At 49.7% G+C, this 13946-nt stretch overlaps 1 protein-coding gene across 12 annotated transcripts in view; it reads left to right on the forward strand.

The window, feature by feature from the left end:
* The window catches only part of SF3A2 (splicing factor 3a subunit 2), an 80785-nt gene that overhangs the window by 56923 nt on the left and 9916 nt on the right, over positions 1-13946 (forward strand). For all 12 annotated transcript variants that reach the window (XM_086947196.1, XM_086947193.1, XM_086947194.1 and 9 more), the window contains 3 exons: positions 2009-2080; positions 3609-3655; positions 4307-4416. In XM_086947196.1, coding sequence (XP_086803322.1) covers positions 2009-2080; positions 3609-3655; positions 4307-4416 — 229 coding nt within the window. The remainder of the gene's footprint in view (positions 1-2008; positions 2081-3608; positions 3656-4306; positions 4417-13946) is intronic.

The following is a 13946-nucleotide window of genomic DNA, read 5'->3' on the forward strand; positions in this document are numbered from 1 at the left end:
ACTCTACGGCAATCTCCTCTGCACCATTGCACTGTACGCCGCTGAACTCTACTCTCTGCCACTCTACTCTACACCGCTGCACTTTACAACACTAATATACGCCACTACACTGTACGCCCCTCTAATCTACTGTGCACCACTGCAGTCTTCGCCACTTCCCTCCACGCATCTCTACGGTACTCTGCACGACTTTACTTATGCCAGTGCACTGTACCATGTGCCACTGCACTCTACATCTCTCCAGTCTAGGACACTCTACACTACTCCAGTCTACTCTACTCAGCAACACTGCACTCTAGGCTAACACACTCTACGACACTACTCTACTACACCCTACGCCACTTGACTCTTCTCTGAAACAATCTACTCTATGCCACTCTATCCTGCATCACTCCACTCTATCCTGCATCACTCCACTCTATCCTGCATCACTCCACTCTATCCTGCATCACTCCACTCTATCCTGCGCCTCTCCACTCTACGTCACCACACTGTACGCTGCACCTTTCTACTCCACTCTGCGCTACTGCGCTCTATGCCACGCTACTTTGAACCACTACACTCTATGCCAATGCACTCAACACCACTTTACTCTAAACCAATGCACTCCCCGCCAACTGCTATGTACCACTGCACTCTACCCCACTTAATCTAATCTGCAACACTACGTCACTGCGCTCTACACCACTGCATGCTATGCCACTCTACACCATTGTGCTCTACGTCACTGCATTCTGAGCAACTCTCTTCTAATCGGCACCACTCTACTTTGCATCCCTTCACTCTATGCCACTCCCCTCCACGTCACTCTACTCGGCACCACTCTACCCGACACCAATGCACTCTGTGCCACTGCATTCTGACACTCTGCAAGACTGCACTCTCTGCTATTGAACTCAGTACCACTCTACTCTGCACCAGTGCACACTAGGTTAATCTACACCATAGTGCTCTACGTCACTGCACTCTACGCTACTCTTTTCTATTCTATGCCATTGCTCTCTGCTCCACTCTACTTCCCACCACTCTATGCAACTCTACTTCCCACCACTCTATGCCACACCACTCTACTCTGCGTCTCTTGCACTCTAAGATGATGCACTCTACACCACTTTACTCAAAAACCTTGCACGCTACACAAATCTACTGTACAACACTCCACTCTACGATATTCGATTCTGTAATGCTCTACTCCATTAAACTTTACTCTGACTTTGTACAACACTACGCTACTGTATGACGCTCTATGTAACACCCTCTGACACATTACTCCACTCTGGCACTCCACTCTGTCACTCTTTGCCTCTCCAGTATATGCCACATGACAACGCTCTACTCCATGCTATGCCATTTCACTTTCCTACACTACCCCACTCTGACAATCTACACCGCTCTACACTACTCCACTCTACAGCACTGTATGCAACACCTTCTGCTCTACACCACTCCACGAAACTCCATACCTCTCCACGACACTCTACTCCTCTCAACTCTGTGCCCTCCCACTCTACGGTACTCTACTCCCTCCACAACACTGTTCACCCTCCACTCCACTGCACTCTACACCACTCCACGCTACGTCATAACACTTAACTCCGCTCTATCCTACCACACTTTACGCCACTCAAATCTTCTCCACTTTGACACTTCTCTCCATGCCACTCTTCTTGACACCACTAACTTTTAGCCATCCTGAACAGCAGCCACACCGGTGTACAACAAGGCTGAAACATTAGCAAAGCCAGTAGCTCTTGCATAGGTGAGACCTACTGGCTTTGCCGATGGTTGTTATAACTTGACATGTGGTGCTCGTTTTAGTGACGAGATGTTGTCAAGTTGGTGCATTGTCAGGCTTAAGTGTGGCAAAACAATACTGAAGATCTATACAAATAATGTTCCTCATACCAGCATTTACTGGAAGCTTTTTTCCACAAAATATTTGTTTACATCCTTTGCCATTATTACCATTTGTTAAACCGCCTAATAACATCCCTTTCTTCCTCCTCAGGATCCCTATTTTATGAAAAATCATTTGGGCTCCTACGAATGCAAGCTGTGTTTAACGCTTCACAATAATGAGGTAAGTCCTAAGTCTGTATAGCTCATCCTGGGACACAAGGCCTTTGCTAAATAAAGTTCTAGTGAATGTTTCTCAAGGCACTTGTATGCGTTGCAGGGAACGCATTGTGAACATGTGATTCTTTTTTAAATAGTTGATTGTGTTTTATATTTTAATGAAATGAGGCAGAGTGGGTAATCCTTTTCCAATGTATGTTCATACAAAGACACACACATTATTGTCATTGAAAGATGTGGCGGTAACACTTGTTTGCGGAGTGAAAATAAGTTGCTGTGCTCCACGCGAGGAACCTCCAAGATGGAGTTAGTCCGTAATGAAGGCAGTGCTGCTCAACCGCTACTTCCATGCAGCAGCTCATTCAGGCTGAGAGGTTATAAAATATTCCCATATGCCATAACCCGCGGCAGCACAGCTACTGCATTCGGCTGTAGCGGAACCAAATGTTAATCTCATTGCTGCGCTTGCTCAGCTGAACATGTCATTATGGCCAGCCTTACAGAGAGCTCCTCTGTCCATCTGTGATTGAAAACAGGCCGGCATTGAAGAAAGGACGCGTTAGGCACGCGGTGGGTTGAACTTGTTTTAGGGCAAAAGTGAGCCTGCACCCGAATATTTTCTTTCCTATTATCGTTTGTTTGAGATGTTGACACATTTTAATTAACCTGAAGCTTCTAAAACTCCTTATTTTTTAAAAAAAAGCTGTGTTTGACTATTTCGTCTGCAAAAGTCAATTTTTTTCTAAAAAATGTCAAATAATTTGAATGTGAATTGCATTTTGGGTTTTAAAATACATGCCTATTTATTTGTGAGATTGTGGTGCTTATAAGGCCAAAGTTGTATCGCTCTGAGTACGCAGACCCCACCCACTAAAACATCCCATCAGTAGCAGCTCCATCTAATCTTTGACCAGCAGCAATCTTCCAATCTCGTCTGGGATGTCACCTTGGTGAAACACTGGTGGTGGTCTTTTTCCACGCGTTTCTTCTCGGAGTGTATCATTGCACCCACAACTCCCTATATCTATTTTTACCTTAGTTTTTCCCTCCCCTTCGCTGCTGCCTTTCCATGCTCTTCTTTTCTTCTCTCATAAAAATGAAAGAGTGGCTGAGGTTGGCGATAAGTGTTTAAAGGCGGTCCCCTCTAAGACTGAGGTGGGCCTTGAAAGAGTTATGAAGCCATTTAGCCTCTGAGGTCTGTCCTCATGTTACCATTCGTTGCTGTTCTTTCTGAACCCACCAAGCTGTCCTATTTCTTTTTCTTTTATCGTTCATGGTAGATGGCAACTTTGTTTTTCTGAAGAAGGTCCCTTGGTTTCTTGTCTCTGGTCTTTTTTTTACTTCCCTGCCTTCACCTGCTGCTTGGTATGTTCCTAGCTGCATGGTATGTTCTCATGATAAGGAGTAGGAGGTTAGCGTGTGCATACGCTTTATCTTTTCTGGCAGAACAACATTGTGTGCTTTTTTAAACAATACTTGGTGCTTTCTCTTAATATAAATAATTACTCTATTCTGTCATTGCTTTCTTTCAGGGCAGCTACCTGGCCCACACTCAAGGGAAAAAACATCAAACGAACTTGTAAGTTTTAGATCTTATATCCGTTTTCACATTAAATATATATGCTGTACCTAGCAGAATAGTCGAGAATTGTTTAATTTTTTTTGGTTACGTTGCTGTGCACATATTTTTTTTTTTAGCGATGCTCATCAATTTTTGTTGTACAGAGGTCGATGTTTTTTATTCACCCCAATCCAGCCCACACTCCACTTATAAAAGCTGCCCAGCCTTATTAGCATTGAAACGTCAAGTGCTGCCCCAGTGATATTCTTCTATGACAGTTACTTTTTTGTCTGCATAAGAATTGTTGTCCTCAGGAGCACTATTTGCGTCTCCCTTAGGAGTAGTTTTAAATTGAGATCTTCTCAAGTTTATGCTCCTAAGTTGGACAGACACCTTGTTTGACAACTTCTGAATACATATGTTCTGCTCTCGTTTGTTCTGCTCTGTAACTGTTGTGAAGCTCTGGTCAGGCTAGCGCTATACAAAACTTTGTAAATAAATAAATGTTGTGTTTTATTTCATTGCGGAATTCATTTTGTACATCTGCCCACACCCACCTCAATGTTACTAAAGTCTCACGGGTGGCAAGTCGTAAGCCCCGTCTTGTGTATTGCCGAGAATATGTCCATCACGCAGAAGACCAATCGATCCATATTTGAATCTTTTCAGAGCAAGGAGAGCAGCAAAAGAAGCGAAGGAGGCACCTGCACAGCCGGCCCCAGAAAAGGTTAAGGTGGAAGTGAAGAAGTTTGTTAAAATCGGAAGGCCGGGATACAAAGGTGATGTTTCTGCTTTCACCTGCTCATGATGTGATCAGCACTTCTGTACATTTAGTGAGAGCTGAAATCTCGGGTAGAAAAAGGCACACAAGAGATGAAAAAAACAGCCATTTGGTAGCTTCTGAGTTCCAAGAGCACTGTTAATGTGTGTTTGTTTTGCTGCATTGTGGTACCACCCTACACATAGAGTGTATTCATTATTATTATCCTTTCTGGCTTGAAAATAATTCTGCAGCTCTTCTCCGATCAACTGGTAACTAACTTCAGTAGTGGAAGGCCAAAAAGGCCTGGGTACTCCCATTTAATGTACTTTGTGTCTGCATGTTGGTTTCACAGTTTTTCTCTTTCACTGCACTGCTAACAAGCTGTGTAGTGAAAATCATAAATCTATACCTTCTGTAGTAGGGATCTCTGTGTATAGTCGTAATCTAGTGAATAGTCCCGCCCATGTGCGTGGACCCTGGAGCAATCAAAAATAATCTCTTAAAGTGTCGAAAAAATGCATAACTGCAAAGACACTTAAGAGAGAATTTAAAGACATATAATGCAGCCTATAAACAGGCTACACTGTCCAGTACTTCAGCTAGAAATTCCACCAAAAAGATCCACAAAACAGCACAGCCTGTCCAGATTTCCCTTGCCTTCAGCAAAAAACCCTCTGGAATGATAGAGAGGAAGACATGGACAGACAAGCCCCATAGGCTGCCATTATGTGGCTCAGAACAGGATATTGTGCCATTAAGAGAACTTTCCAGAACTTCACAGTATCCCAGAATGCCCTGCAGGTCCCTCTTACTTTCAGTTCTTTTTTCCGGCTCCTGCTAGCAGGACCCTGGAGCATTGAGCTTTCCCTTTTTGGGATTTCTTTGGTGTTTTTCACTAATTTTCACAGTTTAAGTACTTTATTGTGTTTTTGTCGAATATGCCTGCCTTATTCGACAAATGCCCGGAGTGCTCCAGGAAAAAGGCCAGGTAGGACCACCATGAGGTGTGTATCCTCTGCCTTACAGTGTGAGAAGTTGGCCTGATATTCAGTGTTCACTATTCTAGTGATCACTATGTATCAGTCCAAACAACCCTTATGGTGATTGGTTGTAAGTCAACCGATAGACCAGCTATCCTAGTAGCATGGACAAGAGCAGTCTTCGGGCTAAACTCTAGAGGGCGTGTTAAGCCAACTGTTATACCATCACATATACCCCTTGAATACCGAGTGAAAGGACACCACACAAGTGTTATGAAAATAAACAGTGTATTTATTTAGATCACAACAGCCCTGTACTCTTTATAAGGACAGGGTACTAAGCACACAACAAAACTCTTACGAGAATACTTTAAGTTGCACAATTTACACAAATGCCAGAGGGGCATGGAAAACCATATACTATGGAAGTGGAATGCGAAGTTACTAGCAGGTAAGTACTGGACTAATAGGCTTTGGAATCGCTAGGACTACGTTACTGAACCTTCAGATTACTAGTAGGAGGCCTAGGGGACTCGGGTGCAGAGTGTGCACTCTCACGCGGGATGCGGGACAAAGTCTATGGAGGCTAGTAAAAGCAAAGTTAGTGTTCTCGGGCGAACCCGATAAGGTAGGTCGAAAACGACAGTGGATCTGGACCCTTGGATAGTGAGGCTATGCTGGGGCACCGAAATGCCGAAGTTACCTAGCCCAGGGGCTGCGGCTGCATAGGTCTGAAAAGACGTCGGGAATCCTCGTTGACGAACCAGGAGCCTGAAGAAAGAGTTGCTGGCAGGCGACCAGTGAAGTTTGTTCGAAGTGATCCAAGCCTGGATCGAAGATGGATGACACCTGAAAGCAGAGGGGACCAAGTTCTTAATCACTAGCCAGTGATCAGATGGGCACCAGGATGGCACTGGATGGTAGTCACCTCGACCAGGTGAGTGGGCGACGCTGGGCTCTGCAGTCTCATGGACCAGGAGGCGTTGTCGGCGACCAGGACGGAGGTGCGAGCTGTCCCACGATGGTTGATGCTGTCGACGTCGCTGGACCCAGGATTGGGCAACAAGTCTTGGCAAATTCAAGCCCACTCGGTGGACCTAAAATGACGTCTGGAGTGGACCAGGAGGGTCCGGGGTGCTCCTCTTTTGGAAGGGAGCAAGGGCCAGTCTGGAGCAACCAGACTAGCAGTGGTGATGTCGTTGGTCGTCGTCGGGAAGGCCACAAGCCAGCGGGCTAGTAGCCAGACAACGCGGTGAGCAGCAAAAAGCAGAAGGGCCCCACGCAGATCTCGTGGATGCTGGGGGGCTGGACTTCGGTGCTGGAGCTGCTCAGGGTCGGGGCTTCTCGGACCCCAAAGCACTCACCAGAGGATCCCTCGGCGGTCGTGCTGGATAGAAGTCGTGCAGTTCTGATGATGGCCGGTCCCTCGAGGTCTCGTCGCACCTACGGTTCTCAGCTTAGCTGTAGAGGTAGGTAGAGGTCAGAGGTGCCAGGGAAGCCGGGTCTCGTCGAGCTGGTCAGTCGGATTCCGGAGGAAGGACGTGCAGCAAACCGCAGAGTTCTTAGATGGTGCCTGCGGGTGCAGGGTGACTACTCCTTAGCCACAAGGGAGAAATCTTGAGAAGAAGTCGAGAGTTCCTTTCGTGGAAAGTAGTTTCTTGATTCAAAGATGATCTAATTTGGAAGGGTCCCCGCTCCTGCCTTTATCCTAAAGAAAGGGGTGGGTGCGCGACTAGGTCCTGCCCTAGGGGTGGGACCAGGAAGGGGGGTGGTTACACCCCTCTCCCATGCCAGACTTTCCCCAGGCCAGGGGCTGGTGTGCCCCTGGAACTGGTTCTAGCCGGCAGATGCGTAGTGAGCACCGGGGTGCCACTTGCAGTCACCTTCCTGTAAAGCCCTGCCTACCCAGGATACACAAAACCCTGTCTGGGATGGTGCTAGCACCGCCCCTGACAGGAAACCCTTTGTTCAAGCTCCCCTCGCTGGAAGGACTCCCAGCTGCAGGGGGTCAGACTTGTGTCTGTGGTGGCAGCATCCATTTTGTGATGCTGAGGCTCGAGTTAACTTTAACCGGGGTTCACAGTTACATACATGTCGTGTCCCTCTAGAAGGGTGGAATGCTAACCCCGTCGCCAGAATTGGCAAGGGGTTAGTATTCCAATTCGTATGACACCTTACTCGACATGTTTTGATAAAGCGATACCAGACATAGCATTTAACCGCGAGGATTATAATGCACTTAGGAGTATATGGTATGCGTTATCATGGAACAGCTATTAGGACTTGGTGCCGCAAGCTGCAAACGGGCTCAGCTCATGCCAGAGCACCATCTCACACGATTCCAAGCACTCTGCCTTCAGGATTGTCAAGGCCTGCCATAGGAGTGACTGATAGGAATCTGTGTGTCCATTTTTAGGGTTAGATATAGGTATACTATATCTAAAGCAAAGGGTGATTACAACACCTTGCCCCAGCTGTCGTGCAGCCAGTTGTGTCAGATTTAGATGGCCATCCAGGGGTGGCATAATACATGCTTCAGCCCCTGGTAGGCCCTGGGTACACCTATGCCCTGAGTTACAGGGTCTGATAAGGTGGCCCAGTACCAATTGGATAATGCACCTAAGGTACACTTGTCAATTTAGTGAGAGAACAGCTAGGCTGTGGGTCTGATTAGCAGGCCCACAGCCAGAGAAAGTCGTAAACCAGTGAAACCAAAGCAAAAAATCTGGGTGATCATAGGATTGCAGACCCTACTCTCCTACATCCAGCTTCTCATGTTCCAGAGGATTGTGTTATCTGCCAAGGCTTCTCTGGAAGGACCCTGAGGGAAAGGAAGATCAGACTTCAGGGTCTCGAAGAAAGAAGACTGAAGGCGCAAGGTGGGTCTGGAGGGGCTTCTTCTGCCCATGCTAAGGCATCTGGGGGGCTCCCCAGGGGCAGGAAGACCAGCAAGCGTCACCATTCTCCGCCTGGGTCCATTGCGCCCACTGCGGCGTCGAGAGGAATGACTGCGGTCTGTTCCCCATCGTCGGAGACGAAACGACGTCGACGCTCGGCGTCGAGGGATATCACTAGACCTTCAATGTCCCCGGTGACTGTTTCTTCGTCGGCTTCTACGTCGAGCGATCGACGTCGGCACTCTCCGTCAAGGTGATGCCGCCGTTCGCCGTCGGCGAAGAGGAGGCAGACGTAGTCAGTGAGGTCCTCGCTGTCGAGGCACAGGAGGTCGCCGTCGAGGCACCAAGGTTCGCCGTCGAGGCACCGAGGTTCGCCGTCGAGGCACCGAGGTTCGCCGTCGAGGCACCGAGGTTCGCCGTCGAGGCACCGAGGTTCGCCGTCGAGGCACCGAGGTTCGCCGTCGAGGCACCGAGGTTCGCCGTCGAGGCACCGAGGTTCGCCGTCAAGGCGCAAAAGGTCGCCGTCGAGGCACAGAAGGCGTTCGACGCAGAGTAAGAGACGCTCGACGTCGAGGGGCCGACGCTCGCCGTATGGTCGCCGTTCTTCGACACCGAAAAGGGCTGGAAGAAGACCTGACGCCGTGGAAGGTTCGCCTACGTCCCAGGCTAGAAGAGAAGGGGGTTCGCCGCGCTCGGTGTATTCCGAGGTGTATACCCCATCGGGGAAGGTGTCTCCCCCTCCTCCGTTACCGAGGGGTCCCCCTCCGAGGACGCCTACTCCACCTCCGTTGCCTCTACCGCAACCTGGGTCAGGGTTGCCCGAGAAGCCACCTCCGGTTCCACCGAGGTCGACTTCGTTACCCAAGCTTCCGACGCCTCCCAAGGGTACACCTAGAACGAAGGCTCCGTCCAAACCCAAGTCACCCGTTCCGGTGGAACCGGTGGACCGTCCTCGGCCGAGGAGGTCCCGTTCACGCTCCGGGCGGAGAGGAAGATCAAGGAGTCGTCATAGATCCTCCACCAGATCTAGGCGTCGCCATAGGAGGCGAGAGTCTAGGTCCCGCACGGACTCTTACAGGACCCATTCCTACTCACCGACCTTATCGGACTCTCCTGAGACCAGGATCTCTCCAGTGGACGACATTGCCACATTCCAGGAAGTTCTCCTGAGGGGAGCTGCGAACTTGGGTATCCCGGTGACGGCTCCAACACCTACGACGTCCGTGATCTTCGAGACTCTTCACAAGAAGCACTTGTCTCGCCCTCTTCTGCCTCTGGTGCCTGGATTGAAGGAACCTGCGGAGGAGCTGTTCCTCACGCCAGCGGTGGTGAAGGCCGCTCCGTCCCGGCTTCTAAAGATGTACAGGGCCCCGGATTCGGACCCTTCCTTTCTGAGAGTGGATCCGGTACCGGATTCAGTGATAGTGACGGCGGCAAGGAAATTGCATTCTACCTCCCCGTCTTCCACAGTGCCGCCGGATAAAGAGAGTCGGTGGATCGACTCAGCGGGCAGGAAAGCGTGTGGGACCGCTTCCGCGGCCATGAAGGCGGCCAGCGATACAGCTCTGCTGAGCCGTTACGACAGGGCGCTGTGGGACTCGCTGCTACAGTTGGTGGAACTGCTACCGAAAGACAAAAGGGAGGACTTCCAGGAGATCCTCAAGGAAGGGATGCTGGTATCAAACCAGGTGATCAGTGCAGCGGCGGACGCCTCCCTGTTGGCAGCACATGGTTACTGCCATGGAATCAATCAGCGGCGGCATGCCTGGCTAAGGCTCACGTCACTCAAGCCGGAGGCCCAGCAGCGGGTGGCCAATCTGCCGTTTTCTGGGGAGACCCTTTTCGGGAAACACGCTGATGATGAGATGGCCCGCATGAAGGCGGAGACGGAGACCCTTACGGCTGTGGGCTTGGAGAAGCCCAAAGAAAAGAAAGCCTACCGACCGTTCCAAAGGCGGTTTGGTGCACAAGGATGAGGACAGGGGCAGTCTTCGGGACAGCAGCAGCAGCAACAACAGCAGCAGTTCCGGAGACCCTTCCAGAAACGGCAAAAGGGTAGAGGAGGACAGCAGTCCTCTACCGCGAACAAGGGCCCCGCGGGGTCTAGACCCTGAGCGGTTACTTCCCCTTCATCCGTTACCCGCTCCGGTGGGGGGAAGCGTTCAATTTTTTCTGGCAGAGTGGAGAAAAATTACTCCGGACAAGTGGGCGCTGATTATTGTTTGGAATTGATACAGTCTTCGGTTCATCAGCCCTACTCCAGCGATCCCTCCGGTCAGCTCGCAGTATCAGCTGCGCGAGCTCCAGGCGGAGGCCGATATCCTGTTAAGGAAAAGGGCGATAGAAGACTTACCTCTGTCTCAAAGAGGAAGCGGTCTGTACTCCCGGTTCTTCCTGGTTCGCAAGAAGGACAAGAACGAGTTCAGGCCCATTCTGGACTTGCGGCAGGCAAACAAGTGGATTCGCAGAGAAAAGTTTTGCATGCTGTCGTTGCATCAGATTTTTCCTCAGTTGCAACAGGGGGACTGGCTTTGTGCCATAGACCTACAGGATGCTTACTTCCACATGCCCATTGCGTACAAACACAGGAAGTTTCTGCGATTTCAAGTCGGCACCAACCATTATCAATACACAGTGCTGCCATTCGGGCTGAAATCTGCGCCCAGGACATTCTCGAAGTGCATGGCAGTGGTAGCGGCACACCTCAGGAAGAACAAGGTGTTTGTCTACCCGTACCTGGACGATTGGTTGATCAAGGCCTCCTCCTTCTCGGAAGCTCAAGCAGACTTCCAGAAGACGAGCGTTCTCTTGAACAAGTTGGGGTTGCACATCAACATGTCCAAGTCTGTCCCGATCCTGGTTATTCAGTACTTGGGAACCACCATCAATACGCTGTCAGCAAGCGTGTCTCCTTCGGAGGAGCGACGGCGATCGATCCTTCTGAAGGCTCAGGCTCTTATGACCGCTCCATCTACAACAGTGAGGACGGTGTCTTCTCAACTGGGGTCGATGGCCTCTTGTATCTTCCTCACTCCTCATGCACGACTACACATGAGACCTCTGCAGGAGTGCTTGGAGGACCAATGGGACCAGAGGAGAGGATCTTGGGACGACAAGATACGACTGTCTCTGCATGCTCTTCAGTCTCTGAAGTGGTGGTGTTCAGCGGGGAATCTCCTCAGAGGGGTTCCCTTCCACAATGACATCCCTACTCAGACTATCGTGACCGATGCTTCTCTCCAAGGCTGGGGAGCGCATTCGGGGGACTTACAGATTCAAGGAACGTGGTCTCCGATGGAGTCCACGTATCACATCAATTTCCTGGAACTCAGAGCTGTTCACTTGGCACTGAAGGCCTTTCATCCATCCTTCCAGACCAACTCTCTGCTTGTACAGACTGACAATACGACCACGATGTATTACCTCAACAAGCAGGGGGGGTCGAGATCGCGCACCCTGTCTCGGGAGGCGCAGACTATCTGGCGCTGGCTTCTGGCCAGAGGCTTGATGATAACGGCTACCCATCTACCAGGTGTGCAGAATGTTCAGGCAGACGCACTGAGCAGACTGATTCAGGAAAACCACGAATGGGTCATAAACGACGACGTACTAGGAGAAGTCTTCGAAAGGTGGGGACTCCAGACGTTGATCTGTTCGCCACCGCCGAAAACAGCAAATGCCGAGACTTCGCCTCCAGGTACTAACAGCAAGGGACGCTGGGGAATGCACTCTGGATCAACTGGTTGAACAGCTTTGTTTACGCTTTTCCGCCCATTCCCCTGATTCCAGCGGTGCTCATCAAGCTGTCCCGGTCCAGGGCACGGATGATCCTGATTGTCCCGGAATGGCCCAGACAGTGGTGGTTCACGGACCTTCTACACCGGTCTCTCCTTCCGCACATACGGCTGCCGTGCAGGCCGGACCTTCTCACGAAGTTCGGGGGGCAGACGTTGCACCCCAACCTCTCGTCCTTGAGTTTGGCGGCATGGCTCCTGAGATAGTGCAATATGGACATTTGAAATCTGGTGTGTGTCCAAGAACTTTGACCCAACGACGTGCAAGGAAGATGTCATCCTTCCTTACCTTCTGCATTTGGCGCGGTTTGGCCTTAATGTTCATTCCATTAAGGTTCATCTCGCTGCATTGACTGCCTACAGGAAAGGCCCTTCACAGACTTCCTTCTTCCAGATCCCTGTGATCAGAGACTTTTTGGAAGGCTTGAAGAAAGTGTTCCCTCCTGTCAGGCTTCCTTCGCCTTCATGGGAATTGAATGTGGTGCTGTCCAGTTTAATGAAGGAGCCTTTTGAACCCATTCATAAGGCTTCGTTGCTGCACCTGTCCTGGAAGGCGGCGTTCCTCGTGGCCATTACATCGGCCCGCAGGGTGAGTGAAATTTAGGCGTTGTGTTGTAATGAACCTTATACTGTATTTCATGCTGCTAAGGTTGTTATGCGTACTCACCCTAAATTTCTTCCCAAGGTTATTTCTGATTTTCATGTAAACCAGACTTTAACTTTGCCTACGTTTTTTCAGAACCCTTCGTCTCCAGCGGAAAGGTCTCTCCATTCCCTGGATGTTAGGAGGGTGTTGAAATTTTATCTGGATAAGACCAAAGGTATTCGTAGGTCAGACCAGTTGTTTATCAATTATGGATCGGTCAGGACGGGTCTTGCGACCTCTAAGCAGTCCATCTCTAGGTGGATTGTGTCCTGCATACAACTGTTACCAGAAAGCTAATAAGACCTTAGGAGGTAAGCCTAAGGCTCATTCCACCAGGGGCAAGGCTGCCACGACAGCCTTGCTCCGTAATGTGCCGATTGCAGAAATTTGCAAGGCCGCCACTTGGAAGTCGGTTCATACCTTTGCTAAGCATTACTGTCTGGACACTGATGCCAGGGCAGATGCTCAGGTTGGACAGGCTTCGCTGCGGAATTTGTTCGCACTATAAGTGGTGTTGGTTTCTTTTCTCCACCGCCGCTTGGTGTGGGGATGGGCTTGCCATTCTATTCACTAGATTATGACTGTACACAGAGATCCCCTACTACAGAAGGAGTAGTTTCTTTTCTGTAACTCCAGTTCTGTAGTAGGGGTATCTCTGTTATAGTCATAAGCGCCCGCCCTCCTCCCCGGTGGAGATAGATATTCATGTAAGGAATGCTACAGGTCTGGCGTGTTACGCCTTCAAAAAGAACTGAAAGTAAGAGGGACCTGTAGGGCATTCTGGCATACTGTGAAGTTCTGGAAAGTGCTCTTAAAGGCACAGCATCCTGTTCTGAGCCACATAATGGCAGCCTATGGGGCGTGTCTGTCCATGTCTTCCTCTCTATCACTATCATTCCAGAGGGTTTTTTGCTGAAGGCAAGGGAAATCTGGACAGGCTGTGCTGTTTTGTGGATTGTTTTTGATGGAATTTCTAGCTGAACTACTGGACAGTGTAGCCTGTTTATAGGCTGCATTATATGTCTTTAAATTCTCTCTTAAGTGTCTTTGCAGTTATGCATTTTTTCGACACTTTAAGAGATTATTTTTGATTGCTCCGGGGTCCACGCACATGGGCGGGACTATTCACTAGATTAGGACTATAACAGAGATACCCCTACTACAGAACTGGAGTTACAGAAAAGAAACTACTCCTTTTATTTCAAGTGACAATGAGATGCCTGAGGGGT

This window comes from Lissotriton vulgaris, chromosome 12 (assembly GCF_964263255.1).
Source record: "Lissotriton vulgaris chromosome 12, aLisVul1.2, whole genome shotgun sequence".
NCBI lineage: Eukaryota > Metazoa > Chordata > Amphibia > Caudata > Salamandridae > Lissotriton > Lissotriton vulgaris.